The sequence below is a fragment of the Cuculus canorus genome, chromosome 2, assembly GCF_017976375.1.
Source record: "Cuculus canorus isolate bCucCan1 chromosome 2, bCucCan1.pri, whole genome shotgun sequence".
Taxonomy (NCBI): domain Eukaryota; kingdom Metazoa; phylum Chordata; class Aves; order Cuculiformes; family Cuculidae; genus Cuculus; species Cuculus canorus.
In genome coordinates this window covers 79,283,105-79,299,638 of record NC_071402.1, presented here as the reverse complement: position 1 = coordinate 79,299,638, position 16,534 = coordinate 79,283,105, and the positions used below count along the sequence as shown (strand labels likewise).

Here is a 16,534-nt window from a genome sequence, read left to right as displayed (position 1 = left end):
CATCTACAGGAACAAAGCTCCACAATAGGGTCTGGGTGGACTCCAGGGCTATTGTGCTTGTTCATCGATATTGCCAAAGACTCACAGAAACATAGTACAAATATATGTCATGGATTTCCTTATATCAGGAAATGAGACATTAATGTGTTCATATCTTAAAACATAGTGGTGCCTTATTAGTAAGAATAATAATTAAATCATAGCTAATAACATACAATAAAGCAAAGGCAGGTTATGCGTGTGTTCTTAGTAGAGAAGGTGTATAAAAGCAACCGACTAACCAGCTTTCAACTGAGAAAAGGCCAAATGCTCATGATGGCCTTTAAATTTTACACTGTGTGCCAAGAAAAATGACTAAGCAATCTGTTGTTGTACAAGGCTGATATTAATGTGGAAGCTTTTAATCACTACAGGTACAGTGTCTGTACTGAGCAGTGAACACAAAAGATAACTTTGTTAAACTGGTGCAGAATTTACTTCAGTTTCACTATATTTGCATGGTGGTACATCCATGCTTTGTACCAGTTTGATTTGGTATTGACTGGCTTGTGTACATTTCTTCTTTCATTTGTTGTTTCATAAAACACCTTTGTTGTAGATGTTTTGTCTACTCCCAAAAGTTTTGCAATGTCTTCATTTAAAATGGATATTGCTTTAACTGATCAGCCACGATTAGATAATCTATGTTTTCTCATGTTTTTTCAGCAAATTCTTCTGTATAGGTTTTTTAATTAATTTTATTAAAAAGACTGAACCGTCATAAGCTAAGCTTCAGAAACAGTCCTTTCAATGTAACAGAAAAACAAAAATTCAGTGAGGAAATGAATGTAAACATCAGGACTTCAAGAACCATTTCTTTTTTTCTAAGTTGGATAAATTTTGGGTCATCATAGTTTGTAGAACAAGATGAAAAAATAGAGAAGAAAAAGCACAAAGATTATATGAATGAAATTAAATGTATTAATGTCTGTGGCCATTCTGTGGCAATGAAAAGAACTGTAATATATATTTTTTAAGAAAAAATAATATTAAGAAATAAATTTGGGGTTCAGTTGCTAATTAAGATGACAACTGTGCCTTAATTCCAACATTTCCATATGGCCAGAATGAATAAGCAGTACTTTCTTCAGCAACTGATTGTATGGAGTGAGAATTGCTACAACGGAGCAGATTTTTTATTTTATTAAAAAAAGATCAAAGTCGCCCAATATAAGATACTTGGAAAAGAAGCACACACTGCTGTAGCATAGCAGCAGCCACTGGATCACAGGAGACTATAGCTTCACAACATGATGTTTTCAACCACTTTCAACTTGCGTATGAGCTATAACCAAAGTTGTTGCATATTTTTGTTTGCTTGTCAGCTGGAGTATCATCAATTCCAGGCAAGACTACAGACCCAGAATAAATCAGTGCATTTCAGAAACACTGATGAATTTACTTGTATTTCTTCAAGAAATGTCCCACTTCAAGGAACAAAACCCTGGCAAGGTAAGTTCCATATTGTTTAGTAAGAAGGTGAAACAGAATTTTTAAGAACAAGCAAGCAAAAGAAAAAAAAAGAAAAATACACATTGTGATACATTGTCATGAGTTTCTGCTAACTTTTTCCTGTGCAGAACATAAGTACCTTACCAGTGAGCAAAGCTCACAGTAAAGTTTATAGCAGTGCAGTCCCTCCCCTTACAGCTGCTGGAACCTCGCCAGTCATTCCATGGAAAGGAAATTTAAAACATCACAATTTAATAAAACCTCTAAAAAACAGAAAAGTACACAGTTCCTATATGTACATGTTTTTTCCAAGTAACTGTAGTTTTCAGAAACAGCTGCACAAGTACTATCTGTTAGCACAGAATCATTCATATTATGTTGGAATAATTTTCCTTCTGTACCAGTATAGTTTGGGGTAGTTTTTTACTGAAAGACTGAGCTGGAGAAACCGGTTGATGGAAAGGCAAGCAAGAGTAATATTTTTTCTTTCCTAATAGGAAGATTATTATGAATAATAGTTGTAACCAAAAGTGAAGCAGCTTCATTTTCCAAATAAAACTATAACTAGTGTAGATCACGGTAACAGTACATTTCAATTTATGTATATATAAATATATATATATAGCTAGATATAAAAGATTAGAAGGTAATTAAGAGGGATTTTTTCCCCTCCTGATCTCAGTTCCCTTTGACAAAATCTTTCATGAAAACAGACCCTTCAGACATAGCAAATTGGAAGTATGTAGTACAACACTCAATTGTTAGGGAGTTTAGGGGGAAAATACAGATGAGAAACAGGATGAAAAGTATTGCAAAGATGAATAGATTATACAAAAAGCAGTTATTATATTTAGGATAATAAAGTTATATTTAAAAGAAGTAGAATATAGGTGTATATTGAAGCAAGGAAATGCAGTATCAGTATACCCAGTTCCCTAATTTTGTCAATTAATAATATGGCACAATAATTGTATGTTAAGATATATCTAATCCCGATTTAGAAAAGCTAATTTTGAGAGCATATTTTCCTTTATTTTCCCTGACTTCATTCTTTAAGCCATGTTTTTTGACTGCTGTAATTACAAGAAAATTAGGCACTGATGCTGTGTGCAAAATTTCTTTGAATTAATCATTTTATTGCAATTAAAGTCCAAAAGCAATTGGATTACTTCTCTAAATTCTCAAGCTTTCAGATCAATTCTGTACTTGGCATTATGAAGTTGTGAAAGATGCACTATATGTCTCAGTCACAGCAGAGGCCAAAACTCAAGTTTTATATTGAAAAATCAGCTCAGTCTTGGTGTTAAGAGGATGCTAGAGTAGTCAACAAACATCAGAAGAATACTTGCCAGCATATGAGAGAAAACAGTTTCACAAAGCAACACAAAAGGGGAGAGAAACGTACTCGTGGGAAGGATTTTTTGCTTTTGTAAGCATGCGGCAAGTGTGCATTGTAAAATTTCAATTAGTGATTTGCGGGTTTTTTTCCCTGCGTATCAAGTGTTCACTGTTTTCCTGTGTAATGATGGTGAAGTAATTTGTAGTAATTTTGCCAATAACAATGAATTTGTTAAACCTTTATATTAAATAAAAAGACAACAGATGAGGGGATAAATCCTAATTAGTCAAAATGGACTGTTTGATGCTTATTTGCACAAGAAGTGTTAGAAGTATTTCCTAATTTAAAAAACAAATAGAATAAAATTCCATTTTCCACTGCATTCTAGATTTCAGTTAGTATGCAAAGTTTTTCTATTACAAAATGTTCTAAGTATTTAAACATTGGAAGTGCTAATAGCCAATTTTTTTGGTTTTGCCAGTTTTGCCTACTAGTCTGCAGTGTATGTACATTTTTCACTGTCTTGGGAAGTTACATTCCTGGAGTTGTCCTCTCCTATGTCCTGCGTAAGTATAGTCTCTTTTTCCATCATGATTTATGTATGTGATTTGTTTATTATATGGTCTCTGTACGGAGAATATTTTATTGATGTAGTGTTATATACACACACGCATATAAACACAATATATGTGTAGGTTCTGACAAGTCCTTTTTGTCATATGGAAGTCCGCTTGTAAGCTGACCTTTTCAGCTTGTTGATTCTGGCACGATATTGCATAGTTGTGTTTCACAGGTAGAGACTAAATTAAAATTAATGAGAAGTGCTATCATCGTCATAAATTATGCCTTACTTGAAGTAAAAAAAAGGTGTCAGTTGTTACGGTATTTTCTGTGATGAGCAGGCTCTTTGAAACTGGATTTGATGTTAACAGTTTGTCTGGCATGGGCATTTCACAGTGCCTTTTTATGTAAAATTAGTAGTTATCCTAATAAATGTATTGTTTAATCTTTATTGAGTAACTTATTAAAAAGCAATATTTCAATACATTTTTTCTCTCTGTGTTCATTTTTATCACAGTATTGTGTGCCTTTTTATGTCCCTTCCTTAAGTGCAATGAATTTGGACAGAAAGTGTGCACCAAAGTTAAGACTGTTCTGATGAAACTAGATTTTGGAATAGTGGAATATATCAACCAGAAGAAAAGAGAGAGATCTGGTGAGTAATTAAGTAAAGCCCCAAGTAATGTATTCCTGTATGCACAGAAAATTTTATTCACTTTGTAGACTGTTTGGTTTCTCCTGTGAAACCAATTGTAAAGGTATTACTTGCTCTGAACCAGCAACAAGAATTTGTTTTCTTCCCCAGGTACTCAATAAGCATTTAGGAATTGCAGTAGGATAGCAGTTACATATTAATCAAACTTTTTAGTTAGAAAGGGGAGAAATCAGTTTAAAACAGAATCTTGCCTGTCTCACCTGAAATCCTTATAATACTGAAAAATTTTAGATTTTAAGTAATAAAGCTATTTAAAAAAATTACATGAATGATGTTATCTTTAGTTTAATTTTTGTGTGTGCTACAGTTTTGGTAATTAAACCTTTGTAGTACATTACTTGCAGGTAGCCCACCCGTTTCAGTTAGTGTTACAACAGCAGACTTCATATCTGCTTTAAAACATATATTTCCTGTAACGAGTCATCATACAATGTGCTGTTCCTAGAGAGAACAAGAGGAACCATCTGCCTTTTCTCCTTCTTTTACATATAATGCAGTACTTGTTGAGAATAAGGAATAACACTTTGAAAGTTTTCTTTCATGTATTATTCCACCTTGTTCTACTTCTGTAAAACTGGCAGAGAGATCAGACTATTGTTTAATACATTTCATAAGCCAGCACCAGAGAAGTGATTGAGGTTAGATTTATTCTTTCTTGCTTCACCCTACAACTTAACTTAACCCAGTCAAGTTCCCTACCTTGCTTTGCCACTTGGGTTTACCACATGAGTTCATAAACCCTTGTACTGGCCTGAGAGAGGGAATAGCAAGTTATAAAACTAGGCAACCAGGAATATTGTGACTGTGGTTTTCAGCTTATACTGGTTTAAGATATTCATGAGACAATTCTCTGACAAAGGAGGCAAAATTTGTGTCTGTTCATCTGCAAGGGGCATCATTCTCTCAGACTTCAGAGGATGCTTTGCATGCATATTTGCAGAAAAATGTTGCAAATGCAGAAGAACTAGGTGCAAAGAAGAAAAAAAAAGGTTTTGTGAATTAAGATTACATGCAGTTATCTGGAAAATTGCATGTTCTTATGTAAAAGTGCTGGGATAACTACACTGCCTGTTTTAGCAGTATGTTACAACTGTGCATTGTACCAACAGCATAGTTTAAAAGACAGATATATTGCTAGGGAGCACTGTATTGTGGTGAGCAACAGAGACATCTGAAACTAAGTAAATAAATATGTTTCAGAGCAACAGGCTCTCTCCTGCTCTGGCTGCTGTGTGATATGTTTTGATAAATATCTAGCCTCTCAATCAACATTTTCCCTTTACTTTAGTAGCCTATTACGTAAATGATGCACTGTGTCAGCAGGTGAAAGTTTGCTGTACTATGCAAGCTGTGTGACAGAGAACACACACTGAATCTCACAGTCTGTTGTCACAAGTAGGATAAAAAGTATTTTCTTTTCTTGCAGAAACAGGAAAAACAAAACCCACAGAAGATGACAGTGAATTAGACATATCAGCCCTGTGTCCGAAGGTGACTTTTTTTCAGTCAGCCCTATCTTGCTTTTAAAATCTATATAGAATATTTTAGACTACTGTCTCTGTTTCCTGTGGAAGACTTCAACTTGCCCAGAAGGCTGTGCTCCTGAACTAAGCAGTGTGCTTTAAATGTGATTGATAGTCTCCATCATTAGGCTTATAAGAATTAACTTAATGCACTTGTGACTTCTGGCCTTCAAGGTAGTGGGTTTTTTTAGTGGTTACTAAACTAAGAATTTGTTTATTTTCTATTGGCTGTAGAAAAAATAAATAAGAATTTAATAGCAAAGGCAGCTATTTATTTGTAACAGTGAAATCACAGTTGTTTTTATCAAATTAAAATATAGAAGGGAATTTTTCATAGAAAACGTACATAATTTGTCAGATAATTTTGTAATTGCTTGTCTGATCATTTTCAATGATGGTGTAAATCAGTATATTATTTATAAATATCTTTCTAGGAATGTATGAGAATACTCATAATAAATCCTTTCTCTCGTAATACTCTGAAAAACTGTATGGCAAAGGATCTTCCATTACAATCAATGCTGGTTGATATTAAAAAAAATCAGTTTTGTAGGAATTCTTATGCAGTATTTCATCAGTAGTAAATAGAGCCTGACTTTGGCAGTGATCGCTTTGAAGCTGGTTTTGTATTCTGAAAAAAAATTATATCCCATGAGATAAAAGCTTTTAGCTGACATAGTTGAATATTGTTGGATAAATGATCATGATTATTTTTTCTTTAGCTATTTTTTTCTGTGTTATAGATAAGTTTATGCATTTCTTTACATTTATGTATATTTTGTATTTTCAGGCCCATTCTGCTTCCATTACAGTAGGATATTACTTTCAGAATGAATAATTAGAATTTTCTATGCTTCTTCAGTGTAATACAGCTTTCAGTTATTACAAAGAGGGATGCTTCACTTCTATTGTGTAGTCCTATTATTTTCATGTTTCTACAATTAAAGTCTAAATAGGAGGCAATTTATATTGCTAGGACACGCAAGATGCTTCTTTTTCAGTATCTGAGCCTTGGCTTCTTGTAGCATGTATTTTTTGAGTACAAGAATACATCTATGGAACTTTTTTTATGTTTAGGTTAGTCCTGCAGTTGTTGCCAAAGAGCTGTCAGTGTCTGACACAGATGTATCAGAGGTATCTTGGACCGATAATGGGACCTTTAACTTATCCGAGGGGTATTCACCACAGACAGACACATCTGATGGTATGTAGTGGCTTCATCTGTTTCATTGATGAATTGCAGCCATGTAAGTTACCTGAAAAGAATTAGAGAATTTTAGGACAAAAGTTTTTTGCGTTGTTTTTTTTTTCTCCCTCTACAATTTAAAATTAATTCTAATTTAAAATTAATTTTGCATACATCTTGTGTACGAGCTGTCTTTAAAATAATAAAGTACCTCAGTAAGTGTCTAAATAAATAAGTAGCCATGGGTGAAAACAACACATTCAATAAGTACCAGGTTTAGTGCTCTCTTCCACCAAATGTTTTCAGCAAGTAAACTGTTTAAGTTAGTTCCAATGCTTTTGTGAGTAAGCTATGCAAATAAAAGCTGAGGAAGAAAAAGTTAATACTTTCAGTTGCTAAACAGCCAATTGAAGAAAGTATTATAAGGTTTTAGTTACTAGAATGCTGATGAAGACATCCAGCAATGAGCCTAAATGAGACATGAAGACTAAGAGTAGGAAAAGTTTCTCAGGCATTTGCCTTGATCTTAACTAGATCTTTATGTTCTTACTTTTTTACAGGCCAAGCTTTTACGTAGTAGCACTTTGCCTGAATAAAGATTAAGGACTACAGTAGACTACAGCAGTTTAGTGTAATCTTAGCTGTGGATTTGTTGCTCTGCTCGTTCTGCATTTCTCCTCTTATAGAAAAAGACCACTGTAAATGACAAGAAGGGTGATATTACTTAATGACATTATACAAGCCAAATTAATAATTTCAATTATTTGGTTCCTATTTCAAGTTGTAAATAGACAGCATTGTACAATCACAGAATCGTAAGTTGGAATGAGCTATTGTTCATCTCGCCTAACTTCCTATTCAAAGCAGATTCAACTTGATCAAGTTGCTCAAAGCTGTGATCAGCTGAATTTTGAGCATTTCCAGTGGCAGAGATTCAGCAGCCTCCCTGGACAGCCTTTTTCAGTGTTCACCCTCACAATGTAAAACAGGTTTTCTTATAGTGAATCAAAATTTCCCATGTCCCAGCTTCTGTCAATTTACTCTCATCTTTCCACTGTGCATCTTTAAGAAGAGTCAGGCCCCATCTTCTCTATACCTTCCCTTTAGGTAGTTAAAGACAACTATGTGATCCCCCTTTGCCATAAAGCCCATTCATAGAATCACAGACTCATTTGATTGAAAAAGACCTCATTGAGTCCAACTGTACCTGTCCACTACTAAATCATATCCTTGGGCACCTTATCTATCCGTCTTTTAAATACCTCCAGGGGTGGTAACTCAACCACCTCCCTGGGCAGCCTGTGCCAGTGCCTGAGAACCGTTTCAGTGAAGAAGTGTTTCCTGATGTCCAATCTGAACCTCCCCTGGTGCAACTTGAGGCCATTCCCTCTCATCCTATTACCCGTCACTTGGAAGAAGAGACCAACACCCACCTCGTTACAACCTCCTTTCAGGCAGTTATAGACAGTGATTAGGTCTCCCCTCAGCCTCATTTTCTTCAGGCTAAACGACCCCAGTTCCCTCAGCCACCTCTCATAAGGCTTGTTCTCTAGCCCCCTAAAAATCATGCTGGCCCTCCAGGGGACTCACTCCAGTCTTTCATTGTCTCTCTTGCACTGGAGAGGTCAAAACTAAAAAAATATTTTTTTAGTTTGCTAGTATAGCTCAGTATTTGTTTGTCCTTCCTTGCTGCAAGGACATAGCACTGACTGGCTGTCCACAGGTCTTGTTCTGGAAAGCTGCATTCTATCTCATTGCCCCCAACCTGTACAGGTATTCTGTTCCAGATGCAGGACTTTACATTTGCTTTTGCTGATTTTCATGATGTTCCTTTTCAGTCTGTTCATTTCTCCAGCCTTTTGAGGACTGTGCCCTCCAGAATATCAAATACACCTCCCCCAGAGCAGTTTCTTTCTGCCCATGAACTTGCTGAGAGTGCATTCCATCCTGTCGTCTGTCTTTAATAAAAGCATTGCAGAGTGTTTGCTTCAGTACCTTTGAGAGACCACTAATGACTAGCCTCCATTTGGACTTTGTATCACTGATCACAGGCCTTTGGCTCTGGCAGTATGACAAACTTTCCACCCACCTTACAGCTCACTTACTCAGTTCATTCACCAGTTTGGCTGTACAGATAATGTGGGAAGCTGCATAAAAAGGCCTTGCTAAGTGAAAATTAAACAACATCCACTCTTCTCCCATATGGAGCATTTCAGCAAATGGGACATACGCACAAGTGCAAGACCAGATAGGGTGCATATGAGTATTGGCTTGTCTCATCTTAAAGCTCTGTGCATTTGAGCCACCACTCTGCAAACAGCACAACCCTTCCTCCTCACCTTTCCAGCCTTCCATCCCTTCCCTTTTTCCCAAAGAAGATGGAGAAAATGACATATGACACATTTTTAGGATTCATTTCCTTAGCCCTTATGAATGCTGCTATTGCTTGTTTTCATAGAAAGTAAGTTCAAACTGATTACTTTTTTATCTCCTCATTCAAATACTAGATCAAACTATTCTCTTATGCTCATTTAGGCCTCTTCCACAGGCCACGTACTGCACAGTAGGTTTTACACATTTCTAATAGCAAATATTGTGCCATTGATGCAGCCATTAAAATATAAACTTTTATTTGCTTACAGTCTGCTTTTTATCCACTTGAAAACAATCTTGGTCATCTGTAGAGTTTCCATTTTCTGTTTCCTATTTAATACAAGTATTAGCTGAGAAAGGAAAAAGTTACAGATTAAGACTTTACATTTTGTTTATATCTTTATTTAAACACATAAATATTCCTTTTTTATTCTACAGGTGTATCAAAAGCTTATATTACATTCATATGTGTTTACATATTTGTAATTTATATATATTGTGAAGAAAAAGAGTTTAGAGACCTTCTGTTGTATTATAAATTTTAGGGCTTCATGTTGCTGGTGTATTTAGAACTAGCTGTGCTAATTATTTGCAAGGGTTGTTTTATATACTACTAGATACCATTTTAAGAAGGTATTTTCCTTAAATAACTTTTTGAGTTAGGTTGATACCAGGTGATTTGTGGTGTTACATTTGCAACCTCAAAACCATTTTATTTTAGATGTCACACAAAGCTCCTCTGCATTGATACTATGGAAGACTACTAGACTATGGATTAGTAAACGTATTCGAAGGAACACTTGTTAATTGTATTTTCACACGTTGCTGCTTTTTGGGGAAGCCTTTTGTGTTTGCTAACACTGTTTCCTTCTGTTAAACCTGTAATAGATTTTGACCGACCTAGTGATCATGAAGAAGCTTTCGCTAGAGATCTTTCAGAATTTCCTTCTTTAGAAAATGGTGCCGGAACAAATGATGACGATGACTCAAGCATTGGTATGCCCATCCAGCAAAAACAAAAAAAAGAACAAACGTATTTCAAGGCAGATCATGCTTCCAGACAAGAGAGACCATCCACTGCAGGGCTCTCCTTGCCTTTGACCAGTGACCAAACCTTTAACTTAATGAGTGGAATTGCTGGGGATGTCATTGCAGCTGCCGTATCTGCTGCCATCAAAGACCAGCTGCAGTCTGCACAGCAAGCTCCTTCGCATGCAGCGCCCAGTTTGAGTGAGGAGACGGACACAGAGGAGGCTGATGATTTTGAACTGCTTGACCAGTCTGAGCTTGAGCAGATTGAGAAAGAATTGGGACTTTCACAAGGCCAAGAAGCAGAATCCCGGGAAAAGAAAAAATCTTCAGGCTTCCTTTCAAATCTGCTTGGAAGTCATTAACTGGAAATTACAACTGGTAACATAGGAATTAAAAATAAAATACACAAAAAAAATCAAATGCAAAAAAAAAAAAAAAAGGAAAATTCTGAGCTGTAAGCTTTAACTATCACTTTAGATGTGTTGTAATAATTTCCTTTATGCAGAGTGAATTAACTGGATAAATATCAGCTGATACTGATAGTTTAATGTTTATGGTAGTTATACCTCAATGTAATAGCATGGAAATGAATTATCTATCCACAGTTTGGTTGCAGATGAGTGTTGGAGGTCAGTTATTCAAAAGAGTTGCTTGAGAGCGTTTTTTTATCTTTTTACCAACCGTCTATTTTGGGGTCCTGAGCCAAATTTTCAACATTGGTAGTTTATTTACTCTTGGTTGCCAACCATGTAAAACAATTAATGATTCACGTAGCAAGTGCGTGTTATCAGAGGACTGCAATGAGATTAACTAAATCTCACCTCCTTCAATCATACCAAAAAGTATGAATCCCTGCACTTAGCATTATGTGTGGTGCATCTACTGTATATGAAACACATTAACCAGCACAACTATAGTTTAAATGTGTGCAACACTATCAAAGAACTTGATTTCATACTTAAAACCTTTGAATTATTTTGGATATGGTGATGCATTTCCAAGTTCTTTGCTGTTTTAGGCTTGTAGAGTTGTAAAGTGGCATGCCTGCTGTGTTCCTTGATGGAGTCTGGTCCTTGGCAGTATTGCCCATGTGAAGTCAGCCAACACATTTTTATACTGAAGAATTAATATCACATGAACCGAACAACCTTTTTGGGAGCAGGTAAGGGGTAGTCATTGTTTGAAATAGAGATTAGAGATTAAAATAATGAAAGAAAAGGCTTTTTTAGGTGCCACTTCCTTAACTGAGAATTCTGTGGGGTTAGGGTTTTTTTCCCCCCAAGACAGCTACCATCACTTGCAACAAAAGTCCTCTTGCAAGCTGAACCTTTTAAGATACTTAAAAATATTCAGTGAGGCCATTTGCTGTAGAAGACACTTTTCTTCTTGGCATATAATTTAAAACAAAAAAGAACTTGTTTAAATTATTTGCCAATTGAAAACTCCACACATGCTTAGTGAGTGGCATGGGATCTTAAGCATGTAACTTACTTGACTTTACTAGGGCTTTTTTGTTCACCCATGACAAGGTTGAATTGTAATACCAAGCAATAGTAATCAAAGAAATAGGAAGAAGTAAAGCTAGTTTTTATAATGTGATGTAAACTGTTAGCAATTTTGAGGGACCATGTCAGCTGCTACTACTACTCGAGTGATTTTTCCATTTGCTGGCATTTGAAGAGGTGAATACTGTCATCTGGGACCCTCAAAAAGTACAGCAACAGATAAGAATCTTCCACTAACATATATGTGTAGGTAAACCTGTGTTTGAAGTTAACTCCATTTTAATTTGTTTTTCTTTCTGAGGTGAAAAATAGGCAGATGGCCAAAAAGATTGTAGCGAAAGGAAAGATGTTGACAATTTTTGACACTAGCTTTATCGTTGCTTGTGCTTTCGTGTCAGTAATGCATATTGACTGTATTTGCTGTCCTTTACCAGTAAAAAAGTGAGCCTGTGCCTTCATTATCAAATCCATTACAAACCAAGTGGATGCTGGATATAGATTCCACAAGATGCAGCTTTTGAAATTACAACATCTTAACATGAAAAGCAAGTTTCTGGAAATCATAAAAAAACATGGCCAAATCACTTCCACAGCATTGGTTGTTAAGTTTCCGGTTTAGCTTCCCCTAGCCTGACCTTCCTATTCGAAATAAAAGAAGTTTTTGCTGGAAACCAGTAAGTTTAAAGGCCATTTAAATTTCTCAGATGAGTTAAAAGCCTCATTTCCTTGCTGCATGTTTAGGACAATCTATAAAGATAGAAGAGTACAACTTCCAAGTTGCTGATAAAACTTTGTAGGACACCAAAACAACTGTGTGCTTCCTTGTACAGGAGTATGGGTGCCAGGAGAGGAAACTGGCTATGGGACAGGAAGAGGTGGGAGGGAGCAGTCCTTCGCAGGCTTTCCTGGATAGGATTGATGGGCTGGACTAGCTGGCTGTCAATGGTGGCATTACAACAGTATGCACTTTATTGTTGTTTTAGGAAGAATACTTGTGGTTATAAAAGTATGTAACACAGGGGCACTCTTCTAGAATAATAGATTAGCTCAAGAAGGAAAAGCAGTTGGAGGAGTTTCTCAGACTTTTTGTAAATGATCCATTTTCTGGTTTCAAGATAGAAAAACAGACTGATCCTTCTCCAGTCTGTTCTCTAGTTTCTTCTTCCAGAAAGAAAAACAAAGCAAAACTTGAACAAGCAAATCATTAAAGTTTAGGAGCATAATTGCTTATTTGTCTTTAGAATTTTATTTTTCTGTTCTTGTGGAAGTCAGTTACATTCAAGCCCCTAAATACTGTGTAATGAGAAGGAGGTAATTCTGTAACATTTAATATTTCTTCTTAAGTAGTGGAAAGATGCTTGGGTTTCCTGCAGAAAATTACCTTTTCCCTCCCGAACAACCACACGTAAGAAACACTTTGCTTGGATACAATACATTCCACGGCCAGCAGTTTGACAGCAGAAAAAAAAAGAATACATTTCCATCCTTGGCAAGACCCCTTCCACACTGCCTTCAGTTGGAAATCTCTCAAGAAACCTTCACTTTGCTATATTCTAGCAGCGGCTATGAAATAGCAACTACTTAAAAAATTTCCATCACAACGGTCCACAATACCTTTCCTACCGAGCACTGGTCATCTCCTTCCCATCTTCCAAAACTGAATACGTGGACAGGAAGAAAGGCAAGCAAGTATGAGGTAGCACATAGTGTTGAGACATGCATTTGTTCCATGGAAAGCCTGCTTGCATGCAGTTTCCAGTCAAAAGTACAGTCAACATAGAGCGCAAGATCACAGAGTTTGAACATGTGAGGTGAGCCAGTGCCATGGCATAAGACAGATAATGATCTTGCCGTGGGATCATTTCTGCGTGCGTAATCTTGTGTGCTCTCACCTGGTAGTAAATGGAAGGTGCCATGTATTTTTGCAGTAGCGTGGTTAAGGTGCTCACCCTCCCTTGCCTTGCAGTGGCTTCGTCGCGCATCCCTGCTGGAAGGAAACGTGTCAAGACTGGGTCAGTGGGATGCAGTTCAGCAATTCGTACTTGGAAAATTTCCTCTTGCATTAGTACATACGAGTGGCAGATGGAACGGTCTTCATTTGTTTGGTGGCTTTAAGTGTATCAAATCCAGCATAAAAGAACTTATGTCTAGCACACAAGGGCTTTCCATGGGTATGTGCTGCACACCCACTCACCATTCTTCAGTTTGTTCGTAAAAACAAATATTCTATGCAGAGGAGGGGAATTAATTTTCACCCACAGTAATAGGATCTGAAGATAGACTCGTTTTACTTGTTTTTCGTTTGTTTTGCACTTTTACCAGACTGTTTGAGCCTTCTGAACAAGCTCCCTGTAGTTTCTATGTCTGTTCCCAGCACATGAGCAGCGTAACAGTCTGTAAACAGCTCTGATCCGGGTAACCAGAAACTGGAAAATTACAAAATGTCTTTATTTAAAATATTTCACAGCACTTTACCTAGCCTGATTACTATTTTGTAAACACGGAATTATTCTATTGATTGTTTGTAAACCCATTTAATAAATATGTGTTAGTTTTTATCTTTCATCGTATCCAATTGTATGTTTGTTCCCAAAGCAGGGAAAAATCAATGACATAGATGATGGGATCGAGTGCACCCCCAGCAAGGTTGTGGATGACACCAAGCTCGGTGGTGAGGTTGACACCCATGAGGGATGGGATGCCATCCAGAAAGACCTTGAAAGGCTGGAGAAGTGGGTTTGTGGAAAACCTAATGAGTTTCAACAAAGGTGCAAGGCCTTGCACTTCTCTGAGTCGGGAACAAAGAGCCTGAGAGCAGCCTACAGAGAAGGACCTGGTGGTCCTGGTGGATGAGAAGCTTGATGTGAGCTGGCAGGCAATGTGCGCTCGCAGCCTAGAAGCCCAACCGTATCCTGGATGGTATCAAAAGAAGCGTGGCCAGCAGGGTGAGGGAGGTGATTCTGCACCTCTGCTCTGCTCTGGTGAGACCCAGCCTGGAGTATTGTGTCCACTTTGGGAGCTCTCAGCACAGGAACAACGTGGATCTGTTGGACCTGATTCAGAAGAGGGACACAAAAATGATCAATGACTTGGAGCACCTCCCATACGAGCACAAGCTGAGAGAGTTGGGGTTGTTCAGCCCGGAGAAGAGAAGGTGCTGGGGAGACCTTAGAGCAACCTTCCAGTACCTGAAAGGGTTGCAGGAAAGCTGGGGAAGGCTCTTTGTCAGGGAGTGCAGGGATGGGACAAGGGGGAAGTGGTTTTAAATGAGAAGTTTAGACTAGATATTAGGAAAAAAATTTTCACGCCGAGAGTGGTGAAGCACTGGCCCAGGGTGGCCAGAGTGGTGGCAAATGCCCCATGCCTGGAAACATTCTCAATGAGGTTGGATGGGGCTGTGAGCAGCCTGGCCTGGCTGAGGATGTCTCTGCTCCTGCAGGGGCTGGGAATGCATGACCCCACAGCCCCTTCCAGCCCGAACTGGCCCTTCAGAAGAGGGGGCTGGGGGGAGACCTTATTGTTCTCTACAACTACCTGAAAGGAGGTTGTGGAGAGGAGGGAGCTGGCCTCTTCTCCCAAGTGACAGGGACAGGACAAGGGGAATGGCCACAAGCTCTGCCAGGGGAGGTTAAGGCTGCATATCAGGAAAAAAATTCTCACAGAAGGGGTCACTGGGCACTGGCAGAGGCTGCCCGGGGAGGTGGTAGAGTCACCTTCCCTGGAAGTATTTAAAACACGAGTAGACGAGGTGCTCAGAGACATGGTTTAGTGGCAGATAGGAGTGGTTGGACTCGATGATCCAAGAGGTCTCTTCCAACCTGGTGACTTTATGATTCTATGATTCTGTAACTCCAAGCGCCCTCAGCAACAACACGGGGGCGGGGCGCCCACCGCCCCTTGCTTATTCCGCTCCAGTGGGATGCCCCCGCCCACGGCACAGCAGTTAAACCGTGTGACCGCTAACGCTCCTTCTGACGCAACCCACACTACGCCTCGGGCCGGCCCCGAGCGCCCGGAAGGGGCGGTGCTTCCAACCCCCCCCTTCCGGATGGCGGCGCCGGCGGGGGAAGGCTCGCGCGCAGGTGGGACCGGGGGCGCGGCGGGGTGCGCGCGGCGCAGGGGGGCTCGGAGGGCTCGGGGGGAGCGGCCCCGCTCTGGCGCCTCGCGGCCCGTAATCGGCGCTGCTTGGATTCGCGTTGGTTTCGTTTTCTTTTCTCCTTTCCGCCTTCGGGTTGGAGCTGCGCAGTCACCCGTGCGGGGTGCCTGATGCCTGCAGTCATAGAATCATAGTATAGTTTGGGTTGGAAGGGGCCCTAAAGATCATCCAGTTCCAACCCCCCTGCCATGGGCAGGGACATCCCACTGGATCAGGCTGCCCAAGGCCCATTCAACCTGGCCTTGAACACCTCCAGGGATGGTGCAGCCACAGCTTCTCTAGGCAACCTGGGCCAGTGCCTCACCACTCTCATTGGGAAGAATTTCTTCCTAACATCTAGTCTAAATCATCCCCTTTCCAATTTAAAGCCATTCCGCCTCACCCTATCACTACAAGCCTTTGTAAACAGTCCTTCCTGGGCTTTCTTGTAGCCCCTTCAGATACTGGAGGGTTGCTATTAGGTCTCCCAGGAGCCTTCTCCAGGCTGAACAACCCCAACTCTCTCAGCCTGTTCTTGTATCAGAGGTGTTCCAGCCTTTTGATCATCTTTGTAGCCCTGGGAACAATAACCTGTGCCAGTTTCTTCCCACTATTTAGATTTAGATTAGACATTAGGAGGAATTTCTTCACCATGAGAGTGGGGAGACACTCGC

At 38.9% G+C, this 16,534-nt stretch overlaps 1 protein-coding gene across 3 annotated transcripts in view; it reads left to right on the top strand.

The window, feature by feature from the left end:
* Nucleotides 1–14,288, top strand: part of RETREG1 (reticulophagy regulator 1) — a 66,107-nt gene extending 51,819 nt beyond the window's left edge. For all 3 annotated transcript variants that reach the window (XM_054058693.1, XM_054058694.1, XM_009570279.2), the window contains 6 exons: nt 1,365–1,491; nt 3,312–3,396; nt 3,909–4,046; nt 5,533–5,597; nt 6,707–6,833; nt 10,077–14,288. In XM_054058693.1, the coding sequence (XP_053914668.1) occupies nt 1,365–1,491; nt 3,312–3,396; nt 3,909–4,046; nt 5,533–5,597; nt 6,707–6,833; nt 10,077–10,582 (1,048 nt within the window). In that variant the 3' untranslated portion in view covers nt 10,583–14,288. The remainder of the gene's footprint in view (nt 1–1,364; nt 1,492–3,311; nt 3,397–3,908; nt 4,047–5,532; nt 5,598–6,706; nt 6,834–10,076) is intronic.
* The last annotated feature ends 2,246 nt before the right edge of the window (nt 14,289–16,534 follow it).